Consider the following 25,792-nt stretch of genomic DNA (forward strand, 5'->3'; position numbering starts at 1 on the left):
AACAGCTTAGACTTTACCCTAAGGCAGAAAAAATTACAAACAAACAAGACTCTTCAGATGTTTTTAGTTGCTATTAGAAATGTCAGAATATGGTTTCATTTCTTGCCTGCTCTTTTTTTCTTTTTACAGAAAAATCTGTCATTGCTCAGCCAATATTTGTTTTTGAGAAGAAAGAACAAAGTTCTAAGGTAAGATCGAGCTACTTCCCTTTGTTGGCTTTTTCTTTGACAAAGAAAATTGTGTTTCAAGAAACTAGCTACACCGAATGGTATTCCTGCTGGTTTAGCTTACTCCCTCATTCTTCACTTAGCCGGGTCGCGCCTCCAGAATATATACACAGTAGGGATGTGCTGACAGCAGTTTGGCTGAAAGGGGAAGCCAGTGGCCTTGTCTTCAAGCGATGCCATTTTTACTAAATTATACATTTTTTTGGAGTGACTTGGGAAAGGCGGGGACTGAAAGAGGTTAGAAGGGCCGAGGCGCCTCGTGGTTCTCCACCACCATCCGGCCTAACACTGGGTGTTAAATAAGTTGGAAACTGCGACATTTGATTTAAAAAGGGACTTTAAGGACCCTAACCATTGTTTCCAGCATCATACGAAGATCACCTGCTTTGAAAGACAAAGGAAAAGATTTGTAGCATTCCCACTTTTATCTTAATTAGTATTTCCTTGTTATTCATTCTTGCTTATGTAGGTAATGTCTGTCACCACCCACAAAACTAACTGGCTAAAGAAAGCTTAACCCCCAAGTCCTTGTTGAAAAATCACGTTCGTGGGCCCCACCCCAGGTCGACAGCCTCAGCATCCCGAGGGCTGGTATTTCAGAGGCCCCCACAAGGGATCCTGTAGTCCCTGAGATAGAAACCACTCCCCAGGCTTGGCGTTTTCTCGAATACCTGCCTAGTGAGCAGTTTGGTTCCCACCTACCTGAATAGGCCTGGCTTTGGAGGATTCTCTTACAAAGTGGCAGGGCGGAGTACAGCAGCGAACAGCTCTCACCCGCAGCTTCTTTTCCTTCCAGAGACCTGCCGAAGAAGCCCTGTACGAAGCCGCAGGACATGGTAACTGTTTAGCTCTTGTATTTCAAAATCAACCTTATACAAAGAGAATAAGCGGGCACGAGTACCTGGGCGTGTGACACAGACTATGTAAAACTTAACGCTTTTCTTGGGTTGAAACATGAAAGGGTTATGCGCTCACCCATAATAGGATATACAGACGTGCTATAAAATTGCACACTGGAATTTTATTTCGTGTCATTAACAAATAGCATCCCAACAAATTTAAGAAATTTCAATAGGAAAATGTAGCTTAAACTGCATTAAAATTCAAAATGAAAAAAAGATTTTATTAAAACATGAGGACAAGCCCTGGCTGGCATAGTTCAGTGGACTGAGCACAGGCTGCGAACCAAAGTGTCGCAGGTTCGATTCCCAGCCAGGGTACATACCTGGGTTGCAGGCCATGACCTCCAGCAACCGCACATTGATGTTTCTCTCTCTCTGTCTATCTTCCTCCCTTCCCTCTCTAAAGATAAATAGATAAATAAAATATTAAAAAAAACACACATGAGGACTAAATTCTTCAAAACAAAGAAAGCAGGAGGAACTAATCTAGATTAAAGGAGAAGAAAGACTTGTGACGATCGAGTCCCACCTATGATTCCGGGCTGAGTCCTGGACTGGGGAGAAAAATGTTGTGAAGGATGTTATTAGTCAATGGACAGAATTATGGTTGGTGGGCTAGATAACAGTGTTGAATGTTGTGTTAAATTTCTTAGAGTTGATCAGCATGCTGGAGTAATATAACAGTTGTCTTTATTCCTAGGAAATACACTTTGTAATATTTAGGTGTAAGGGGCATAATACACAGAGCTTAATATGAAGTGATTCAGAAAATATATGTGTGTATATAGGTAGAGAATGAAATCAAATAAGGAAAAATGTTAGTAATTGATGAATCTGATTAAAGGGTATACGAGAATGTTTTGCACTACTTGTCCAGCTTTTGTATAAATTTGAAGTTTTTTCCAAATTAAAGTAAAATTACAAACAAACAAACAAACAAACAGACAAGCAAACATGAAGGTAGGCTGGCTTTTGCTTTGAAAGATGACATGAGGGTCCCTGAGAACAATGATGTGAACAACTTGAAAATCCCATGATTCTCTGCTGCCTGAGTGTCAACGTACTGAAACCATTCTCCAGACAGTCTCGGAATTCATATGCAATTTCTTGCTGAAACTACTGGTTTCTGATGGTTTCATGCTAGGATGATATGACTGTCCATTAATAATCAAGCTATTCACCCTGATATTTAAAATTCTGCTTCAGGAGTTAACAGGTTATCACATGATAATTTGTAGAGATAGAAGGAAATTCTAGCCCACCGTATCATCGGTTGAGGATAATTTGTTATTGCAAACCATTTTACCCTTCACACTGACTTTCCTGCAGAATGTAATGGTTTTTCAAGAAAGCGCATACGGTCTTCATCTTTTTCTTTGCACACTGCAGATTCTCATTCTCAAGGAGGTACGTATAGTGTTGGCTGTTGAGTGTTCACTGTTACGTTTACTGAGTGTGAAATTTCTAAGAAACTTGTCGAATGGATAGTTTTTAAAAGTCTACCCAGTATGTAGTGTTTATAGTATGTGGTCATATGAAAACTGCAGACTGTAAAACGGATTGTACACTAAGTACACGCCACTGATCAACGTGGAAAAAGTCTAAAAGGACAGAAGCCAGCCCATTAGCAATGGTAATTTTAGGTAATGGGATTACACGTGATTGGGTTTTGTTTTCCCTCTATTTGTATTTTGCTGTTTCCAAAGTTTCTGCATTAACAATGTATTGGCTTTGTACCGAAAGTGGCTATTTTCTCCTAAGTAAATATCTACTTAAATAAAGAGATGCCTGTCTTTTAAAAAGACATTTATTCTAAGAACTTCACCAGAGAGAGTCCTGCATCCCGAGTAAATCAGTGGCTTAGTTTGCCTGTCTCCTGCACCGAAAGCACTCCCGGTGATTCCTCTCGAGATTGATGGCATTGCCCTCCGCCTGGTACTAACTGCAGCTGCTCGTGCAGGGGCCCGTCTCCTGCGCTGTAAGTTCCTTGAGGTCATCTTCATGCCCGATCGGGTGTCTCAAACACAGTGAGCACTCAAATATTTACTGAATCAGATGGACATTCATTTATAACCCCTACCAGAGGCACACTTTATTTTTAGTAATAAAAATACATTTTTCTAAATCAGGGATGTAGAAAATTTTCTGAAACAGCAAAAATCCAAGTCAAAAGGAACACAAAAACCCACTTCCTTCCTGTCACTGCAAGCAGTTTGCAATCCGCCTTTAGTGCCAACCTTTGTCCCAGAGGTGAATGAGGTGTCACCCTTCACCGGCCTCCCAATCTCCCCCCCAACCTGCCCCCATTCTGGGCCAGGTAGTAAAGGGCTGCTAGAAGCTCAATCAGGCCTGACACTCTGACTTTTCAAAATCCATTCTTGTTAATGACGATCTCTCTCAGCAACTATAAAATGCTGACATTTTCGTGGCAAATAAAATAGAGATCTTAGCAAAGTATGTATGGAAGAATACTTAACAATACCACAAACCCAGGCAGCATATGTTCATTTTTGGTAGAAAGTTTGAATTTGATGGTATTTTTAGGATTTCATGTTTATGATAGGAATATATTGTATAAGGCAGCCTTATAAAATAACTTGCTTTCTTCTTGCTATTGTTGTCCATGTATATGGTTTATAATATAAGAGTAGTATTAAAAACATACAACTATGCATTAGCTTCTTATTCTAAAGTTTATGCTTTAGGCTTGTATCTTAAAGTTTAGAATATGATTCCTTTTGTACTTTTCACTAATTAAAAGATTCCTTCTTTTTTTTATTTGAAATTTCTAATGCTTTGCTAAGTAAAACAATTTTATCATTATAAAATACTTGAAATGGCTGGAACATTTTGTACACTAAAATTATGATTTATATCCTGTGTGTTTTTATTTCTACTGAACAACCAACTGCCCTTTTCAAGTTAAAGCTTGCCACTAGAAATAAAACATGTAGACCCTTCCCTTCCTTTTAACTGATCCTCATGTACCTGGCAACCACCAAAAATCCAAATGAATGAATCCATATTCTTATTAATCATTCCAAACATGACTGAGCAATAATAGTAGGTCAGACACCTTTCAGATCCAGAAGAGAGGTGTTTCTGGTTCAGTAGACCCCCCTCGGCCGTACTGAAACGTTACAGACACTAGGACCCTTATTCTAATCCTGACTCTAAAGGATTTGTTTATTGTATTTGTGCACAAAGCAAAAGGGATGGCTTTAAGTTATCTAGATAACTGTTTTAATTCTTTTTCTTTTAATCAGACAAAAAAAAATCAGACACACAAAAAAGGAAAGAATGAATAAAGAAACATTCATATCAGTAAGCCTTTGTATGTAGTGCAGAATATTGATGATGTTGAAACAGAAAAATTTTATAATTTTATATGGTCCGTTCATTGTTGCTTTTCAATAATAAAGATTATAAATACCATTTCATTGAATTTTGAATTAGAGAAGCAATTCTACCCCCCAAATTTGTAATAAATTGTAATACTTTAATGAAGCAATTTTCTTTTTCATCTCCATTACTCAAATGCTCAAAGGTCGCCCCTTTTGCCATCTGCAACCAAGAGGGGAGCTTCTTGAAATGCATAATAATTCTGGACTTGTAGCCACCACGGTCTTACCCCCCCATAACACACACACTTCACAGAACATAATGGGTTTACTTCTGTCTTCAGGTATTAGAATGGGGAGGGGAGAGAACTTCCTAACAGTTTTTTGAAAATTTTGCAAGAAATACATATTGATGCACACAGAGATTTTGTTATCAATTTGGATTTGACAATCTGTAGAATTTATCTCAGTACTCGCTTTCATGATTCTAAAGGTGGCCTATTCTGTTCATGACCTAATTTCCACTTAGATTTATGAGAGTAAACAGAACAATGTAGCAAACCTCATCTTGCCATCATGCATTTTTAGCGGAACGAGCGGTCTCCCCTGCACTGCCTGCTACTCTATTAGTGCCAACAGTGACCTCTACTGGTGAGTTCAGTACAGGACTGTTAAAACCCATACCGTGCAGAAAGTGACCCACTCTCACAGATTTGAATGTTTCCAAATATTTTTTCTTACAGTGAAGAAAAACAAGGTCTTTATGACACCGACTCTTGTGCAAAGGAATGTTGACATGAACAGTGCAGAACAAGGTATGCAGTTTCTCTATTACAAAACTCTCAGGCATTACACTTCCCCATCTGTATTTTAATCTGTGTACGAGTAGGTGTGTGTTGGGGGTATGGAGGTCGGGCTGAGTGACAAAACAAGAAAGAATACATTTGACAAGCCAAGTCCCAATGAAACCGGAAAAGACACCTGAGTTCAGGCTGCCTGTCGCTACCAAACCCAATAAGCAATGACAGCGATTGAATCTTTACGGGAGCTTTATTCAGATGGTCGCTGATCTGAGAAGATGGCGGGTTCATGCCCTAACAGACAATCTTCCCTTTTCGTTCCAGGCCAAGGCTTTTATGGCAGGGGATAAAGAAGGTGTGGTGAGGGGTTTTGAAATTCAGGGAGGGGTTAATTGGTTTAAAAACAACAACACCAGCATTCTCGCCCTGGGTGGTGGCCTTCAGCTGTGCCCCACAAGGTGGGCTTTAGCTGTGCCCCAGGTGGTGGTCATCCCACCCTGGAGGACAACGGCTCAGATAGCACCTTGAACTGTTTGCAATCCCCCTGAGGAGCAAAGGTGGAACTGCTTATGGTCTCCTGGAGTCAGGGAGGGTCATACCTTCAGTTCCTGGAACAAAAGCTCTTACATGCATTGATTACTAAGCTTATTAGCTATCACTTAAACTAAAATTTTCCAACTCTTAAGTCCCCTATCACCGTGGCCAGAAATAACTAGCTATTGGGTAAAATCTGGGCTGGAAGTAGGTGGGAGGCAATTCACTGGCTATTTTAACTTTGATTAATTAACATGAACTCCTCATTTAATGCTGACTTTGGAAAATAATCATTATATTAGTCAAAAATATGGAGGAAGGGGTATTTCACTAAAGACATGTTGACCCTTTCATTCTGCTCTGTTAAGGGCCCGTGAAACATCCTGAACGTGTGCTAAGGCCTGCTATTTTGCAGCCACCTCGAACTCAAAGGTGTGACAAAGTAAAACACAGTGCATCGGAACACTGCAAGACTACAGAAAAAACAAAACATAAGGTAAAAAAACAAACAACAACAAAAAACCCAACCTTCCTTTTGGAGGACTGACCTCAATCCCACATCCTTGTTTTGGTAGGTGCTTGTCGGCTCCACAGCCAGAAGTAGGGGCTGCCGGAGCTCAGCGCTGCTGCACAGCCAGCAGCCGAGTGGGGGGACACCTGGACTAGATAGCAAAGAACCCTCAGTAACCTCATCCAGCATGCCCTCTTAAGTTGGAGGGTTGCTCCCAGCAACAAGTCTTGTGGTCTCCCCGAAGCTGCAAAACTGAGTCCTAGAAGGTGGGAACCCTTGTGGTCTTGTCCCAGTGCACTGATCCCATGTGTGAGCAGGGGGAGTAAGGAGGTGGCAGGCATTGGGATTCAGAAGTCCAAACTAGGGCAAGGATTTTCTGCACCCCCCACGGCTTTGCTGGTTTAGGTCACACCAGGGATCCATCCGCTCCAGACCCATCTTCATGGGCAGCAGGAGCAGGGCACTACTTAAACAGTGTGATTGGGAGGGCTTGGGAAGCCACTAGAGGAAGAGAAGAATTCTCTCTTCCAACCGTTGTGCGGGGCTGAACCACACTTCGTGGGCCTTTCTAAGGAGATATTCCTTTGCTCAGGCCGTGCAGACATGGGCTTGGGGTATTCTGTTGCTATAACTCTAGCTGTGTCCTCCAGAGGCAGGCACTTCGGAGGAATGAGACACCAGATCGGTTCATCGGAATCTGAGAGCTCATTCCAACAGTGGTTTATCTACAGCTATACTACTGAGGGGTAGTCACCTAGTCTTGTTTTGTTTTTCCATACTGATCACAAGGACAACACATGGAGTGTTAAGAATACCAGTGATTAAGCCCTGGCTGATGTAGTTCAGTGGATTGAGCACCAGCCTGCTGGTTGCTGGTTTGATTCCCAGGCAGGGCACATGCCTGGATTGTGGTCCAGGTTCCCAGTAGGGGATGCATGAAAGGCAACCACACATTGATGTTTCTCTCCCTCTTTCTCCTCCTCTTCCTCTCTTCACTCTCAAAAAATAGATAAAATATGTTGAAAAAGAATACCAGTGATTTCATCAATTCAATGACAAAAAATCAGATTGGTAGTAATCCTACCTCTGCTACTACTATGTTTGCATTCTTGGAAAAAAAGCACCCAACCTTCTCTTTCTACTGCTGAATTAAGGAAGTTGAACTTGGTCAGCATTTGCTAACATTTTTATATTTTTGTATCTTTTGGGGGTTAAGATATGATTTCACGAGACCCACTGTGAATTTGAAAAATCATTTTATCATTTATGCATGGTTTATGATGTGATTTTTAAGTAAAACATTTTAAGTTTTAATCAGTATATTATTAAAAGTTTTCATTTCTAATAATCATCACCAGATTACTTATTTATTTAAGTAGTGATGTATGTTGTTTAATTTTTTAACTTTATAAGAAAACATATGATGTGTTGACTGATTTCTAAAATGTTAGGTTGCATTTGGTTTTACAACAGCATTACTATAAATTATATATTAAAATCTTTATTACATGTTATGATATCAAAAGTAGATCAATATTACTTCTTTGGCATGAGTTTTTTGAAATCTTCATTGCTTATTTAAATATTAAAATTTAATATATTGCTTGAATTTTCTTCTTAAATGATTAAGCATAGGAGAAATTTTTAGGCTACTGTTTGTAAGTATTTATCCTTGAATAACTTAAGGTTATGAATAGAACTTATTCTTAATTAGTGAAAAGCCTAATTGGATATGCCCATCATTGAATTTTCTATTTAATGATGACCTATGAAGATCTAAAGAAAAGTTAAATGCTATGTAAGAATTCTGACCAAATTAATGTGATTTATAGATCTAGTGAAAATTATCTCTAGGTGAATTTCATAGAACAATTATTTGATGTTCCTTATTATAACTCATATATCAAAATCAAGGACAGTTTTATACATCCTATTTCTGATCAGTGGTCACTTATTGTGTATAATTTAAGCAATATATGCCTAATTAAAACTGTTTTAAGCAACTAAGAGTAAAATCTATGAGTTTGGTGGAGAAAGAAATCCGCTGAGTGATGGAGTCGTGAGCATGAACTTTGACCTTTGCTAACTAATGACACATGTTCTCCTGATACATATTTCTCAGATTCTGTTATAACGGGGGGAAACACTTGGAATTACTTGTAATGGCTGATGTAAGATCAAAGTGAAAACCCACCCCATCTACCTTTAAAGCCATGAAGTCCCGACAGTATCTTTGCCAGTCTCTGGTAGGGGAAGGGAGGTCCCCACAAAACACTGGAGACACTAAATGAGATTGTTTGCAGGGTTCCTTCCAGTCCGAAAGGTGCTCATTCCTTCGTTCACACGGTGAGGCAGGTGATGTGCGAATATACGAATATACGCATCAGAGTGAGTGATTAAGTTCCCAGCCCAGAGTTTCTAGCAAAAGAGACTGAGTTTCCTCTCGCATTGGATGGTGGTGCTGGTGAAGCTTTTAGGGTGTTTCCAGGAATCAGTAGACCTAAAAGATAGACTCACTAATCCAGAAATGAGAATTAACTCCATTTGACTAAAAGGGTAAAGGGAACAAGAGGAATGGGATTTCCGAAATAGCATGACAAGGTGTTTGGTCTCTGGTGTCAGACAGACTCAGGCTCAAATGGCATCTGCATTCCTGGTTGTCCAGGCTTAGCCAACTTGTTTACACTTGGTAGGTTAGTTTACCCATCTGTAAAATGTGGACAATAATAGATGTACAAAGTCTATATATAATCTTGTTGTGAGGAGAAAATGATGAAAATACACATATAACATTTAGGGCAGTACTTCAAAATTTCAATATATTTAACTATTGTTTCCTTGTGTGATGTCTCCATAGTAAGCAGTTTAAGCGAACTTTTTGATGGGTTCTTTTCTTTCAGATTTCTGAGAGGAACTCCTGTTTGCTAAGCAAAAATTTGCCACGTGCCAGAGTCTCAGTCCAGCTGTCTGCTAACCAGAGTGTTTGGGGCGCTCCATCAGTAGGGCAAGTGCTGTTCTTTCATTCTCACTTTCTTCTATCATCACGCTGTACAGGTAGATTGCCGATATTTCTGTGTGAAAGGAGATTTTATAAAGAACACGAGTTTAAAATGCTCTTCAAAATGTCTCCAATATTTCAATGTCATCGTATTAACATTGGATGTCTCCATTTTCTCGTTGACTTGGGAGAGGATGTTTCAAATAGATACAGCTAAAGTTTTATTAGGCATTAATTATCTGGCAAGTAGATGAGTCTTTCCTCCTCTTTCTCTGGCATTTTTTCTCTCTTTGAAATTATTTTTTAGCCTTATTTATTGACAGAGGTTAGATAGACAGTAAAGAACACAGTCTAAATATGCAAAGTAGAAGTTAGCATTGACTAGTATCAGCAATGACGAAGGCATATTTGACCTGAGAGAAGATTAGAACTAGCACTCGAATTAGGCGACCACACAGTGGCGTTTCTCTCCCTCTTTCTCTCTCCCTTCCTCTCTCTCTAAAACTAAATAAATAAAATCTTAAAAAAACTAAAAACAAAAATGTAAAAACAATAAATCATTGATGAAAGGGAAAAAAGTAATAGTTACAACAAAAAATAGTTAAACACACACACAAAATAAATAAAACAGCAAATGCTTATTTCTTTTTTTCAGATGTCAACCCAATGAAGATAAGAGTTCTTTTAAAAGCTGCAGTTCCGATTTCGTTTTTGGAGAAAACATGGTAGAAAGAGTTTTGGTAAGATTTTGGCAGATGTTTCCATTATTATGTAGAGAGCTGTCGCTTCATATTTCTGAAGACAAATGAACTAAAACGATGTTCAACTGGAGCATGCTCTTCGACTCCTGAGTTCAAAGGCACATTTCCTTTACCTGGAAAGATTCTCTGGGGAAGCTGGTTTTAGTTGTTAGAATTGAAACCGGAAAAGACACCTGAGTTGGGGCTGCCTGTCGCTACCAAACCCAGTAAGCAATGACAGCGATTGAATCTTTATGGGCGTTTTATTCAGATGGCCAGCCATCTGAGAAGATGGAGGGTTCATACCCTAACAGACCATCTTCAATTCCATTTTAAAATGGCCCTTTTTACAAGGAGAACCAAGTGTAGGTAAAGGGTTTGGAATTCAGGGGAAAGTTAATTGGATTTAAAAAAAACCAAAACAACAAACTTCAGCATTCTCGCCTGGGTGGTGGTCTTCAGCTGTGCCTCACAAGGTGGTCTTTAGCTGTGCCCCAGGTGGTGGTCATCCCACCCTGGAGGACAACGGCTCAGATAGCATCTTGAACTGTTTGCAGTCCTCCTGAGGAGCAAAGGTGGAACTGCTTATGGTCTCCTGGAGTCAGGGTGGGTCATACCTTCAGTTTCTGGAACAAAAACTTTTTGTTCATGTATTGATTTATTCATGCATTGATCAAACTTTTACATGCATTGATTACTAAGCTTATTAGCTATTACTTAAACTAAAATTTTCCAACTGTTCAGTCCCCTGTCAGAATGGTAGGGATCCACAGCGGAAGAAAATTGTATAATTGTAACATTATGACTGATGAGATATATTATAGTTCTTTTTAAAAAATATATTTTATTGATTATGCTATTATATTTGTCCCATTCCCCCCCTTCACTCCCCTCCACCCTGCACACCCCCTCCCACCCACATTCCTCCCTTTAGTTCATGTCCAAGTGTCATACTTATGACACTTTAACTTCTTTAGCTTCTACATTTCCCATACTATTCTTATCTGCCTCCATCTATTTTCTACCTACCATCTATGCTACTTATTCTCTGTACCTTTTCCCCCTCTCTCTGCCTCCCACTCCCCTGTTGCTAACCCTCCATGTGATCTCCATTTCTGTGATTCTGTTCCTGTTCTAGTTGTTTGCTTAGTTTGCTTTTGTTTTTGTTTTAGGTGTGGTTGTTAATAACTGTGAGTTTGCTGTCATTTTACTGTACATGTGTTTTATCTTCTTTTTCTTAGATAAGTCCTTTAAAATTTCACATAATAAGGGCTTGGTGATGATGAACTCCTTTAACTTGACCTTATCTGAGAAACACTTTATCTGCCCTTCCATTCTAAATGATAGTTTTGCTGGATAGAGCAATCTGGGATATAGGTCCTTGTGTTTCATGACTTTGAATACTTCTTTCCAGCCCCTTCTTGCCTGTAAGGTCTCTTTTGAGAAATCAGCTGACAGTCTTATGAGCATTCCTTTGTAGGTAACTGTCTCCTTTTCTCTTGCTGCTTCTAAGATTCTCTCCTTATCTTTAATCTCAGTTAATGTGATTATGATGTGCCTTGTTGTGTTCTTCCTTGGGTCCAACTTCTTTGGGACTCTCTGAGCTTCCTGGACTTCTTGGAAGTCTATTTCCTTTGCCAGAATGGGAAAGTTCTCCTTCATTATTTGTTCAAGTAACTTTTCCACTTGTTGCTTTTCCTCTTCTCCTTCTGGTACCCCTATAATTTGGATGTTGGAACGTTTAAAGATGTCCTGGAGGTTCCTAAGCCTCTCCTCATTTTTTTAAAAAAATTCTTGTTTCTTCATTCTTTTCTGATTGGATGTTTCTTTCTTCCTTCTGGTCCACACCGTTGATTTGAGTTCTAGTTTCCTTCCCATCACTATTGGTTCCCTGTGCATTTTCCCTTATTTCACTTAGTGTAGCCTTCATTTTTACATCTAATTTGCGACCATATTCAACTAATTTTGTGAGCATCCTGGTTACCAGTGTTTTGAACTGTGCATCTGATAGGCTGGCTATCTCTTCATTGGTTAGTTGTATTTTTTCTGGAGCTTTGATCTGTTCTTTCATTTGGGCTTGTCTTGACACACCTGTTACGTAGTGAGGGGCAGAGCCTTAGGTGTTCACCAGGGCGGGGCAACCCAGTCGCCAGGCTGTGACGCTGTATGTGGGGTAGGGGTCCGAGAGGGAACAATGGTGTTTGCTCCACTCTCTGCTGGATTCTAGTCACTCCCCCCACTTCCCACAAGCAAATTGGGCCTTTCTGGTGCTGATTGCCATGTGGGTGGGCTTGTGTACATTCTAAGGCCCCGTGGGTCTCTCCAACAAACTCTCCCATGGGGCTGGGAGTCGCTCCCAACACCTCAGCCCCCACAGGTGTTTTCAATTGGTGTTTTGAGGCTTTATTTCCCCACACTGGAGCCCTGGGTTGTGCGGTCTGTCTCTCTCTCCAGTTTCGCCTGGTTTATCTGCTCGTGAATGTGAGACCACCTGGTCTGCCAGCCGCCTTGTGCACCATGCCCTTCCACAATCCGCTGCCTCACTGGGTCCGCCAGCCGCCACCTTGCCCCAAGCTCTCTCCGCCCAATTCCACTCCTCCTACCGGTTGGATGAGTGTGTCTACTTTAACTCCTAGGTTGTCGGACTTCCATACAGTTCAATTTTCTGTCAGTACTGGTTGTTGTTAGTTTCTAAATTTGTGTTGTCCTTATTTTAGTTGTGCGAGGAGGCACAGTGTGTCTACCTATGTCTCCATCTTGGCCTGAAGTCTATAGTTCTTGACTAGTATTAAACCAAAGGTGCCCAAGGAAATCCCAGAATTAACTGCAATAGTTAGATAAGCCCAACTGATAGTGGTGATACTTTAATTAGTTTTTCAATAGCCTTTTTTGTAACAAGCTGCATTTAAAATCTTTGCCATTTATTTTTCTCATTAACCACCACTCTCCCCTTCTAGCTCTTACACTGAAAAGTGTTACTATAACTTTTGGGCACTATCTTTTAGAGGAAAACTCACTGGCCTAGGGGAACATACTTGCCAAGTGGGGACCCCTGAACTATTGCACTGCCACCTCATTCAGTACCGAGCATCCTCCTGCCCAAGGCAGCTGCTGCTCTGCCCTCCCTCAGGCATGTCTCTAAGACAGCATCATCTGTGGGGGAGCTCCACCCACAGGGCCCCCACCTGGCTGCCATGGGTGAGAATAAGTCTACCAAGATGTGATCTGCTTGGGGAGGAAAGGTGGCCAGTCTCTCAAAGGAGAAAGGCCAGGAGCCTGTTCCTCAAAGGGCTTTTATTGGGTTTAATTTGCACAGGAATACAGGTAAAGCTCATCAATCACTGTCAGGCAGTAAGGATCAAATGACAGATAACATACAAAGAACTATGAGGGCTTATTCTGAGTCAGGCTCAGATAGCTAAAGGGCCATAAAACTTTGAGGAAACTCACTCTATGCTTGAACCTTTATCATTTAATGGTAATGATAATGATTTAACTTTAATGATAATGGTGATGATTTAATTGAGGGTATTAGCAAAGCAGGTTTCACAGGATTTATGCATTCCTGCTTAGGCCTGATTGCCCCAGGGAACCTGCCCTTTCCAGCACAGGGTGACACCCACCTCCAGCATTGTTTCAGGTTTAAGTCAGGCAGGGGAAGTAAGGCAGCCAAGAGATTAGGAGACTTCTTGCAGACAGAATGAGGACTCAGGCTATGTCAAAGCTGAGGGGCAAGGGTCCATCACCCCCTTTTTCTATAGCCCCCAAGTCCTTCCCCGAGGGGTCCTTTGTGACCTTGCCAGTCTTAGGTCATCCCTCCCTTGAGGAATCCTACCCATCATTGGCTAACCAGTCATCATCCCGGGGCCAAGCAGGGTGAAGGAAAAGGGGGCAGAGGCGGTGTCCTGCCAGGGAGATAAGCTTTGTCTCCTTAGTGGCTTATGGTCCCAAGGTCTCTTACTCAGCCTTAGCCATGGAGTGTTAAAGCTTCTGAAACCAGGCAGGGCGATTCCCAACAATCATCTAAGCTAGGATTTACACAGCAAAGTGAAAACTATGGCACGAACATGCCTGTGCTTTAATCTGGTCCATCGCATCTTCATGCCCTTTCCTACTTTTACCCAGACCAGAGTTTTGGTGAAGATAGGCCAAAGTGTCTATCTTGCTTTATGTCTATTAGTTACATGAAGGACCTCAAAGAAGCTGTGGAGATTTAAAAACCAGGAAATGGTTCAGAGTAACAAAAAGACCAACTCATGAGGCCAGTTTATTCCAGGATTTTCAGGGCTTCCACAAATCAGTCACTTTTAAGATGTACTTTATTCCACACCTACCCCAGGCTGAACCCCAATTCCAAGAAGAGCACCATAGCTCTTTAGTTTAGAGGCACACTTCTGTCACTAGAATGCAGGCCAACACGGGCAATCCTAGAGTCACTGACCCACACCTTTGCACCTGAACCAGAATGGACCAGGAAGTGAAGTTCCGGAGTGAAGTTCCAGGCAATAGCTTTAGGCACAGTCAGTCCATGACATTTATCCCTAAATTTGGCATTAGATTAGTCACGGCCTCACAGAAAAAAAATAAAATAACTCCAAACCTTACAGGATCAACCTTAACATTCAACTCAATTTAACAAATGCATTGTGTTCTTATGATATACAAAGCATTGGTGTTAGCGTCAAGTGTGGCTGCACATGAGACATCTGGTGAGCCTTTAAAGTGTTCCTATGTCCGGGCATCTCCCCAAACCAATCGGATTAGAATCTCGGCGGGTGAGGCCAGGTGCCAGGCAGTTCTAGCATATATGCGGGCTTGAAAACCACATGGGCAAGGGGTGATGCAAACCTAAAGGAGACTCAGTGGGTTACAGGTACTCACAGTCTAGTAGAGAGACAGAGCAAGACCTGTGTGAAGGAACAGGTCAGATCATAGGTTTACCCTGAGGAGGCACGTGTGCACTTTCCTGTGGGCACTTCACATTTGGCTCACAAAAGAACCTGAGCTTCCTCTGTCTTTAAGTTGAGGAACGGAGATCACTTGTATTTGTTTGCTAGTTAATCCTGCATTCCCGTGACCTTGTGATTTGGGAGCCAGGATATCCTCCTGACTTGTTAGCTAGCTGACCACAAGCTTTTAGAGCTAATCATTAAGCTTTCTGTGCCTTAGTTTCTATTTTCTCTACCAGTTTTAATAGAATATCTTGATGTCCAGTTAAATAATGGGAAAGAATCTTGCATTTATAAGGGAAAAGATATACACTTAAGTGTCATTCCTATTTCCCCTGTTCTGTTGGGGATCATATAGTGTCATAAATGGCAGAGCAATTACCCTGTCTTTTTCACACGGGCCTTGCTTACAATGCATGGGCACAGACCCATGCGTGCAGCCTTAAAAGTGATGGTTGGCAAAAACTGTCTTGGGGGGAAATTAGGAGTCTTTCTTTGAAGATGACCTGTGAGACAGCTCAGTGGGTTCTCTGGATGATTTTACTGTTATTGTTTATTTAATGCAAGCAGCAGATTGCTGGGAATGGAAAGAAGCAGTGAATTGCTGGGAATACTGAAATACCTTGAAATAGATAATAGTTGCACTTCCTTATAGGTATCAGGTTAGCCTGGTGGTGACACGGAACAGCTGTCACCGCCTTTTGGGCCTCTAACATGCCTGGCATTGTCGCCAGAACTGGATCCCAGCTGAAGGAGGCTGGTGGTAGCTGGATTATGCTTCCTGAAGATCAGTATCAAGGTTCTCTAAGGGTGAGGGGATGGGGGTCCCTGTTCAGCAGTGGGGAGCCCAGATAAATACATAGCAGTGGGGTTGGTTCACCCCTCTGTTAAAACAGAAGAACAGCCCTGGCTGGCGTAGCTCAGTGGATTAAGCTCGGGCTGTGAACCAAAGTGTCGCAGGTTCAATTCCCAGCCTGGGTACATGCCTGGGTTGCAGGCCATGACCCCCAGCAACCGCACATTGATGTTTCTCTCTCTCTCTCTCTCTATCTCCCTCCCTTGCCTCTCTAAAAATAGATAAATAATTAAAAAATAAAAAGCAAGAAAATTATTTTAAAAAAAAAACAAAAAACAGAAGAACAAAAGTATCTTTTGACTTACAATGAATAAATGAGGGTAAAATTAAGTAATACATCTTCCCCCCTCCCCACCTAGGGTACTCAAAAGCTCACCCAGCCTCAACTTGAAAATGATTCTTATGCCAAGGAAAAACTATTCAGATCCACTCTAAAATTTCCTGTCAACTCTCCAAACTCAAGTAAGAATTGTTTCATTTGTAAAACATTGGGTTCAATTAGTTTATTTCCCATTTTTCCGCATCACTTATTTAACATCAGCAAAATACTAAAACAATAGTTCGGTATTTTAAAATGTGTTGGATTAGTGTATAAATATGGTTACGTGATATAGAAGCTTTTAAAAATTGTTGACTTAATGATATGGGGAACCATTAAAGAGATTTACCTAAACTCAAGAAGTTTGGTTTTTTGGAAACACTCATTGTTATAAAAAGTGGAAGAGACAAGTATTTAATAGGGGCAACCAAGAATGTGTCAAGAAAATGGGGCCTTTTATGTGTTCTTTTTTCCCCATTTTCTTTTAGGAACAGACTCTATTAAAAATAGATCCCTAATTGAATCAGCTGCTGCTCTGTCTTCTGAGTCATCACCAACGTGTTTGCTGAAGAAAATTGATGTCATAACAGGGGAGGAAGCAGAACATAATGTGTTGAAGGTCTGTGTATCCTGCCTTGCTCTTTGTGGTTGCACTTACATACGGGGAATGAAGTTACCATCCACAGGGACAGCTTTTAAAAAGGCAGAGATATAGTTTTCAAGAAAACTAAGCTGCTTAGATAAAAATTTTAAACACTTCCAAAAATCAAACCAGTATTTTGTTGTAGTCTCCCATTTTGTACATGTAATTTGCAGGAAAATGGGCCATTGGGTTTACGACCATTGCCATCAGTCCCTTAGGAAGAAGACAGCTCAGAACCCTTTCTTCACACAACTTCAACCTGTTTCATGCTTCTCCACTGGCTTGTACAGTCATTGCTATTATCATGTGATTTAAAAATGCAATGTACACTAAAGGTTTTCAAGTGCTGATAAGATGAGTTGATTTTAGTTCAAGACAGGAAAAGAATTTTGTTTTCCCTTTGAAAGTGTTTAAGTAAGTTTTGATTTTCCTGTCAATCAAGAATTTCACACATGTAGCACACAGTATCCTACACAGGATTTGAATGTTGAGTGGTCTAGGTATCAGTCTAGGTACATGAAAAGTGACTACTACAACTTAACCAGTTTTTTCAACCAGGCACCGATTTCCCTTCACCTTTCTACATCTGCTCTTCTACCAAACTCTCCCCTTTGCCCTTCTCATCCTCCATGATCTACTAAGACATCTGCTACTCGAGTGTGTCTCAGAGCATAGCCTCACATCCAATCAGCCCTAGACTCACCAAAGCGATTGCTAGGGGTGAGAGCCTAGCGAGTCTTGCAGGTGATTCATGCACACGGTGGTATTTGAAAAGCACTGACATTTTAAGTTGTAGTAGGGTATTCTGGTAGCATATCTTAGTTCTCATGCTACATTCTTTAAGATAGTTTAAGCATACGAATAGTTTCATGGTTTCTTTACTTTCGAATAAATCACGTAGCTCAAATAGCATTGTTCAATTTAAAAGTTGGTGTGTATAGATAGATATACAGGGTGGGGCAAAAGTAGTTTACAGTTGTTCATGTGGAAAATGATACAATAATTAAGAAGTAAGACAAGAATGAATTGTTTCATGGGCTTGTTACTATAAACCTACTTTTGCCACATTCTGTATTGTTAAGTGAAAAAGCAAGATACAGAAAGTATTATGATATTCTACCATTTACAGAAAGAAAATGGGAATATATATATATATATATATATATATACACACACATATAAATATCTCTGGAAGGATAAACGAAATATGAGCGACAGCAGTTACCTGTTGCAGGGGATAGAAAGCCCAGATGGGAAACCAGGGTTGGGGAGGGGCACCTCCTTTTTTACATCATCTTGCTTTTTGAGGTTTGAACTATTCCAAACTTGTATGGTTTTAAAAGTGAAATAACACGTAAAAGCGGATGTATAAATCATTAACAAAGGTTATTCTGGTCGAGAGATCACACAAATAAAAGTATAGGAAGGAATTTGAAAAACACTTTCTGTATGCTTACCGACATTGTAAAATATTGTCCTTCAGATCAACTGCAAGCTGTTCGTGTTCAACAAAGCGACAGAGTCCTGGACGGAAAGGGGCCGGGGAGCCCTGCGGCTGAACGACACCGCCGGCAGCCACTGCGGAGTCTCCCAGTCCAGGCTAGGTAAGGGATCGTTTGTTCTGCAGGGCGCTGTTTCTCAGGGTACAACTGCCAGTACGGATGCATAGCATTTTCTGGAGATGCATTGTAAAATATGTCAGTAAACCAGACTGTTGAAAACAATATTGTTTCCGACAGGAACAAGTATAAAGGACACATGGACAAAAACTAGGGGCTGGTGGAGATGGGAGGGAGGTGGGGAGGGCTGGGTGGGTGGGCTGGGATGGGAGGAAAAGATGGAAAATTGTACTTGAACAACCATTAAAATAAAATAAAATAAAATAAAATAAAATAAAATAAAATAATAAAAACAATATTGTTTCCAGTGTACTATAGGAGCTTCCTGTTTAGAGTAGGCTCTGATACCAGAGTTCACGGGTACCAGTTCTGGTTCCCAATCTGGTGAACTGGTGACCTTGGACAAGTTACTTACCCTCTCTCTGCCCTAGCTGTATCATTTTAAGATGGGGATAATGTTCCATAACTTAACTGAGTGATTGTGAGAATTCAGTGAGATAATGCATATAAAGTACCCGTGACAGAGCAAACCCCATACCTAAGTACTAATCTATTATTAGTTAAAGGAATAGGATACAAAGTGTTTAAAAAGTGAAAATAGTTTTTCTAAAAGAGAACATTTGCCTTATAATTTACTCTTGCCTTTCTAAACATGGTGTGTGGGGCCGGATGCAGGGTCAGTTTCCAGGCAAATGAAAGGTGTGTGGTTATGGAACTCTGCAGACAGAGTGACAGTGGGAATCTAGAGTCCGTCAAACTGAGAGGCCTGGGAGGGTTCTGGCACGGGGAACACACACTGGCCCTTGTCCGGAGGCCCAGAGTGAGAGTGAGCCCGGGCAGACAGGGTGGGCAGGTTCGCTCAACGTTCGGCAGCCAAAGCCGTGGAGGAGGCCACAGGGAGAAGCTGGATCTGGGTCTGTGTGTGCTTGTTGAGTTTCAGATATCCCGCTGGAGAAAGGGGTAAGGAGTAGAATTCAGGCTGAGAGAATAGAAACAATGTCTTCAGTTCTGTAACTGAAAAACAGGTTTCTAAGGAATCCAACCAGAGCATGACAAGAAGCAGGTGCTTCTTGTTTTCATGCTCTGGTTTAATTCTCCTCCCACCAGCTGCCCAAAAAGCCCACAAGACTTTTCTTTTTTTATTATACAGGAAATACATATTCGTTATAGATGACAGAAAATGCGGATCAACGAAAATTTAAAAAATCATTCAGAGGCCTATCTTCCTGTGATCGCCTCTATTAACAGCATATTCCTCTAGGCTTTGTTCTCTATGTATATAAATGTATATATATATGGAAAAATGTGTTTCATGACGTTTATATTGCTTTGCACCCTGACTTCTTTTTACACAGTGTACCATGATCACCTTTCTGCAGCAATCATTATTTCAGTATTTTCAGTGGGTTCATAAATACCTTGAATGGCTGAACTGTCATTTAACTAACTCCATTTTCTGAGTGCTTAAAGATTTTGTTTCCATTTTCTATATTTTAAACAATTCTTGGATGAATTCTTCAGTGCACTAGGTCCTCAGAGGAGTTCTAAACTTTTAATTATTTTTAATGTTAGAATTAAAAATATAACTCCAGCATGTTAACCAAAACAAACCAACAAAAATCCTTTAACATAATAAAGCCCAGTTCCAAAAACAAGTTATAATCGAGTCCAGTTTAAGAGTGAAAATACAATCTGAAAAACGACTACAAGATTCACTTTGCTTTCGACAATGGGACATTTCCCTGCAAGGCTGAGAAATGAGTTGTTCTGTGTCCTGATGAATTTACCTTCCTATTTTAGTTATGCGCAATCAAGGCAGCCTGAGGCTGATTCTCAACAGCAAACTCTGGGCTCAGATGGAGATTCAAAGAGCGAACCACCTGAATTTACGAATCACAGCTACTGATTTAGAAGACTATAGCATCAAAGTGTTTTTAATTCAGGTAAGTAATACATTTTAACAATAGAGGATTACCCACCCTACTATTTTATAGATCTCTGTAATTACTAATTTGTTTTTTTTATTTTATTATGATCATCTGTGCCATTGGCAAAACGTCAGCCATTCATTTTTGTTGTTTGCACTCTAATGTGACCTAAATTTTATATGGAATTTAGAAATTAATACCACAGTCTATAGTAATCAGTTGGTGCTTCTCCCGAGACATTTTTATTGATATGTGCCATCGAGCCTGTACATTTTTCTTTACTAATTGGAGTTATGTCAAAAATTTTACTAAGTTACTAAAGGGACTGGTGTCAAGATAGGCTCCTAAGAAGCTAGCAGAATCCACAGGCTGATGCTTATGCTGAATGCTGAACTGAGAAGGCTTTGAGATCACTGGAAAGGAATAGTGAGAAATGGAAAATCACAGGGCTAGCAAGTTAACCAATCCAAGAGCGAATTCCAATTCTAGACATGAGTCAGTCTCCAAGGTAACAGGATGGGAGCACAGCTCTGGCTGTTCCCTGCCACAGGAGGGCTTGACCTTAAACACGAGATATCCAGGCACAAGAAAGAGCGCTGTCAGGAATCAGGTCAGAAAAAAGGCTGGGTCTCCCCTGTGGGCTGAGACCCGGAAGGCTGGAGAAAACTGAGTACCCAAGTGACTCAGGCAGAAGGTAATGATACGAAGATATTGGCTTCCGTAGAGTAATGGAAATAAAAAAACAAAAACATTGACAAGTGACCGCTGATGAAAAGCCAAAGATGTTATTAATTACCAGTAAGTGCACTTTTAGGTGCAAGTGATGTAGAGTACTAAGATGTTAGAATAAGATGATGCCCAAAACCTGTTTATCATTCAGGGAGATGATACCCTGTCAGCCCGGATCACCTGCCTTTGAATGGGTCGAGCAGCCTGCCTGAGACAGGGGCCAAGGAGAGACTGTTAACCACAATTAGATTCTGCTGTGTGATAGGGACCCATACTGCCTTTTTACATTGTAGGATACTTTTCAGAAAGAAGCAAATTAAATGCAAATGAACATTACCCCAAATTCCACTCTGAGAGAGGGTCACTATTAACATTTTGGAACATATATGTACATATATATGTGTATTAACATATATGTGTGTGTATATATGTACATATAGTATGCATACTACCAAACTGTACATTACTGTGTGACCTTCAGGAAAGTTATTTATTCTTCCTTAACCTGATTTACTTGTCTGCCAAATGAAGATAATAATATACTCTATAAACTGGTTGAGAAGATTAGATAGCTAATACTTGGTTGTGAAATACATATGTGTAAACTTTTTTCACTTATCAATGAAGATCAATCTTTTTGTGTCATTAAATAGTAGTTCATGCTTCAAAAATTTTTTAACAGGTGAAAAGAATTCTATTGTATTATGCATTCTAATTTATTCCATTAATCCCACTTTGTTAAATACTTAGATAATGTAATACATTTCATTATTATAAATTCTTTAAAAAGGCTGTAAGAAACTCTCTGTGTAGATATATGTTAATTTTCTTGGGAAAAGTTTTTGACTTGTCTCAACAAATTTCTCTCCTCAAAAACTGAACCAATTTTCATTCTCACCAGTATTTTCTTATGATACTTCTTCAGAATTACAATTTTTAAAAAATTGTAAATTTGTTATTAAAAAATATATTATTTTATTTTTAACTTCTTGTTCTGAATTTCTTTTTTTTTTTAAAGATTTTATTCATCCATTTTTAGGGAGGGAAGGGAGGGGGAAGAGAGAGAGAGAGAGAGAGAGAGAGAGAGAGAGAGAGAGAGAGAGAGAGAGAGAGAAACATCAGTGTGTGGTTGCTGGGGGCTATGGCCTGCAACCCAGGAATGTACCCTGGCTGGGAATCGAACCTGGGACACTTTAGTTCCCAGCCCGCACTCATGAATTTCTTAAATGAAAACATCTGAGTGAATTTGTCAAAAGGAAATAAATACTTTAACAAGTGAAAGGCATATCTAAAATTTAATGTAAAAAAGTTAAGGAAGCAGAATAGTATTCACATTTGAATTAGAAATATTCTTTCAATATTTGTTATTAATTAGCTTGCTAAAGAAAAATTACACCTTTGCATATGATACAAAATTAAATTAGTCAAATCAAGAAATATTTACTCAACAACTCTGTAAATATATACAATATGAGAAACAAAAATATTTTTTAAAAGATTTTATTTATTTATTTTTAGAGAGGGAAGGGAGGGAGAAAGAGAGAGAGAGAAGCATCAATGTGCGGTTGCTGGGGGCTGTGACCTGCAACCCAGGCATGTGCCCTGACTGGGAATCGAACCTGCGACACTTGGTTCGCAGCCTGTGCTCAATCCACTGAGCTACGCCAGCCAAGGCTTAGAAACAAAAATATTTTATTGCATTTATATTTAAGTTTTTTACCCACAGGTACTTAAGGCAACTTAAGAACATGCAAATGAAAAAGTATATACTTTTAGATCCTTCTCTCAACAGTTGGCATATAGTTGGTTTAACCCAGTTTTCGGTTTTAAAATGTTTGGTAACTCTCTGGAGGATTAGCAAAGGGGAAAAATTCCCCAGATTTTCTTTGAAATTGTGAAAAGATACAAAAATATAAGTATTTCTGTGTTACCTTAAAGAACACTGAGTTAGATGACGACAACCAGAACACTGAGGTAGGCGTTCATTATGTCGGACAATTTACCAGCGAGCTGTGTGTCAAGTCAGACGAGCCCGGATGCCCGCGGTAAAGGAAGGGGAAGTCGCTCCCTCCCCTGGATTCTAGAGTTTTCTACAGGGCGAAAATAGTGGAAGAGGGGTGGTCTTCAGCAAGTGAAACTCAAATAGAAATTTAAAATCCCAAACCTGCATTTTCTCAGTCTGAAGTGCGTGCATTGGGATGCCTTACAAAATTACCCACTTTAGGGATTCAGTTTTGTTGAAGATAAATGGACATGTTACCCTTTTAGTTTTTAGATTTATCCCATGCAATTCCTTCCTTATTCAGAGTGAAAGCTTAAACAATCCTTCAGGTGCGGCTATTGTTAAGTTATCCGTAGTCTTAACAACTTAATTTTCTCCTCGCAGGCCAACGCCAAAGATACAGGGTCTCTGTACGCTGCGATCCACCACCGCCTGGTCGCCCTCCGGAGCTCGGATAAGCAGGAGGACGCAGCCCCAGCGGAAGGCCCGGCGGACATGGCCCTCCAGCAATTGAACGGCGATAGCTGTGATGAGGATGAGGATGAATTCTTCCAGGCCGCTGCAAATAGATCAGGTAGGTGAAGACGTGTCTTTGGGTGTGTCAGCGGTTTAAGAAAGAAGTCTGAAGCACAGCCCTAACATATGAAGTAGATTTTTAAAGAGCGGATCTGCCCTGTTCAAAGAGAGTGGAGGTGAGAGCTCCTGGTGTTTGGGTCTGAGGGGCGGGTTTGAAAATCTGTCTTCTGTTTGGGCCTTCATTACGGTTTGACCAAAAATCAGCCTCATCGTGATGCCTGCATATCATCTCATATCATCTGCATATCATCAATATAATATAAATTGTATAAAAGACCATTTTACAATTTAAAGTACTAATTGCTACCCTGAAACTAACTAACCATTGATTCATGTTTCTTTTCCTTTGGTCTCATTCTTTTATCATTGGCCATAAATTATAAATACTTATAATGGAGCCACTAGGACAATCTGGCTTGAAACATCAAAAAACCTCTCTATTCCCTTTTTGGAATCTGACTGCTTTATTTTTCAAAGACTTTCTTTGGTGCAAAACAAATTATTCCTTTTATTGTGTCAGGATTCATGAACTGAGCAAGGTTGAAGTGCAGCCAGTAGTAAACAGACTTTTCAGTTTTGGTGTTTGTCCTCATGAGTGGATTTAGAATTAAAGCTCAGCATTATTTTTTGGAGAAAGACACTATCAAGGAAACAATGAGCTTTGTTAGATAGATGTGGGTATTCTAATAGAACCAGCCAAATATTTTCAGTACTAGTTTTATTTAGCCTTGACTTTTGCTCTGCAAAGGACTGAATGATGTACTTACGAAGATGGTGTTAGTAAGCAATTTTCCAACTTTTGGTCATCTTAAATCTTCAAGCTACTTTTATCGTACATAATTTAAGAATTATAAAGAAATCATGTGCAGTACTCAGTGAAACATCTTCCTTTGCCTAATACTAAAACGTTAACCAATAGAAAAATGTGCCAAATGTGCAGGTTGGGATCATGAAGTGCCTGACTCGGTGAATCAGAGAACTAAGTGAATATGATTTTCCTTATCACTGCTTATCACTGAAAAAATGGCGTATTGTTCTTCGAAATGTATGAAATATATACAGTTACCTTTCATTATAAAGTTTACATTGTCGACAACAAAATGGGGTCTATTAGAAAATGAGTTGGTATCCACTAAAAATGTTTACTTGAAAGAAGGATTAGCCCTGGCTGGTGTAGCTCAGTGGATTGAGCGCAGGATGCGAACCAGGCATCGCAGGTTCAATTCCCAGTCAGGGCACATGCCTAGGTTGCAGGCCATGGCCCCTAGCAACCGCACATTGATGTTTCTCTCTCTCTCTCTTTCTCTCTCTCCCTCTCCCCCCTTCCCTTCCCTCTCTAAAAATAAATAAGTAAAATCTTAAAAAAAGGATTAAATGGCAAAAGTCTCATCAACAAACAATGCAATTGTTTTTTGCAGTTGCTCTTTTGCTCTTTATGCAATCTGTATTTTTTAATACGCAACTATTGTCAGATAAGATGAGAAGCAATGGAAATAATGCAAAGCGAATATCAATCATAGGACCTCCCTTCTTCTCTCCCTCTTTCACTTAGTGCCTTCCGCAACAGGTGTTGCCTACACATGCTAAAATGTTATGAAAGCCATAAAAGTCTAATATTTAAAACTTTGTTGCCCATGATCTAAGGAAGGGTTTATTTGAAAGTGTCATGTTTGAAATTAGCAACATTTCTAGATGTTACTCACAAAAATAGGAATTCTACCTATTTCAATTCCCCACCATTAAACATATTCGTGAGTATCCCTGTTCAGTTGAATTCAGTATTAAATTAATGCGAATGCAATGTTGTATAATAAAATAGTTTAAATCTGTATCACAGATCCTTCCAGGTGGACCCACCGGCAGTCGGTTGCCTGTTCGTGAGTGCGGCCAACTGTAGACACAGCGACATCTCCGCCAAGATTGGTCACGAACCGAAAACACTCGGCCATCCTAACTAAATGAGAAGATCCTATTCACTCCTTGAAAAGTTTCGATAGAAAAGTTCATGAAATATAATTTGTTGCAATTAAAGTTTTTCTCTATGTAGTCTGATAATTCTGAAGTTTTACATTTTGACCATTGTGCATTGTGGAGAAATGACAATTTAAGAAATACATG

General features: G+C 40.0%; 1 protein-coding gene across 1 annotated transcript in view; it reads left to right on the plus strand.

Annotated features, from left to right (window-relative positions):
* RANBP3L (RAN binding protein 3 like) overlaps positions 1 to 25,792 on the plus strand; it is a 44,000-nt gene extending 18,208 nt beyond the window's left edge. Inside the window, exons 2-14 of the mRNA XM_028524056.2 lie at positions 130 to 188; positions 1,024 to 1,063; positions 2,459 to 2,536; positions 5,214 to 5,285; positions 6,173 to 6,300; positions 9,216 to 9,319; positions 9,969 to 10,053; positions 16,218 to 16,320; positions 16,666 to 16,796; positions 18,304 to 18,424; positions 20,240 to 20,382; positions 23,483 to 23,672; positions 25,512 to 25,792. Coding sequence (XP_028379857.1) covers positions 130 to 188; positions 1,024 to 1,063; positions 2,459 to 2,536; positions 5,214 to 5,285; positions 6,173 to 6,300; positions 9,216 to 9,319; positions 9,969 to 10,053; positions 16,218 to 16,320; positions 16,666 to 16,796; positions 18,304 to 18,424; positions 20,240 to 20,382; positions 23,483 to 23,672; positions 25,512 to 25,555 — 1,298 coding nt within the window. The 3' untranslated portion in view covers positions 25,556 to 25,792. The remainder of the gene's footprint in view (positions 1 to 129; positions 189 to 1,023; positions 1,064 to 2,458; positions 2,537 to 5,213; positions 5,286 to 6,172; positions 6,301 to 9,215; positions 9,320 to 9,968; positions 10,054 to 16,217; positions 16,321 to 16,665; positions 16,797 to 18,303; positions 18,425 to 20,239; positions 20,383 to 23,482; positions 23,673 to 25,511) is intronic.

The sequence above is a fragment of the Phyllostomus discolor genome, chromosome 3, assembly GCF_004126475.2.
Source record: "Phyllostomus discolor isolate MPI-MPIP mPhyDis1 chromosome 3, mPhyDis1.pri.v3, whole genome shotgun sequence".
Classification (NCBI taxonomy): domain Eukaryota; kingdom Metazoa; phylum Chordata; class Mammalia; order Chiroptera; family Phyllostomidae; genus Phyllostomus; species Phyllostomus discolor.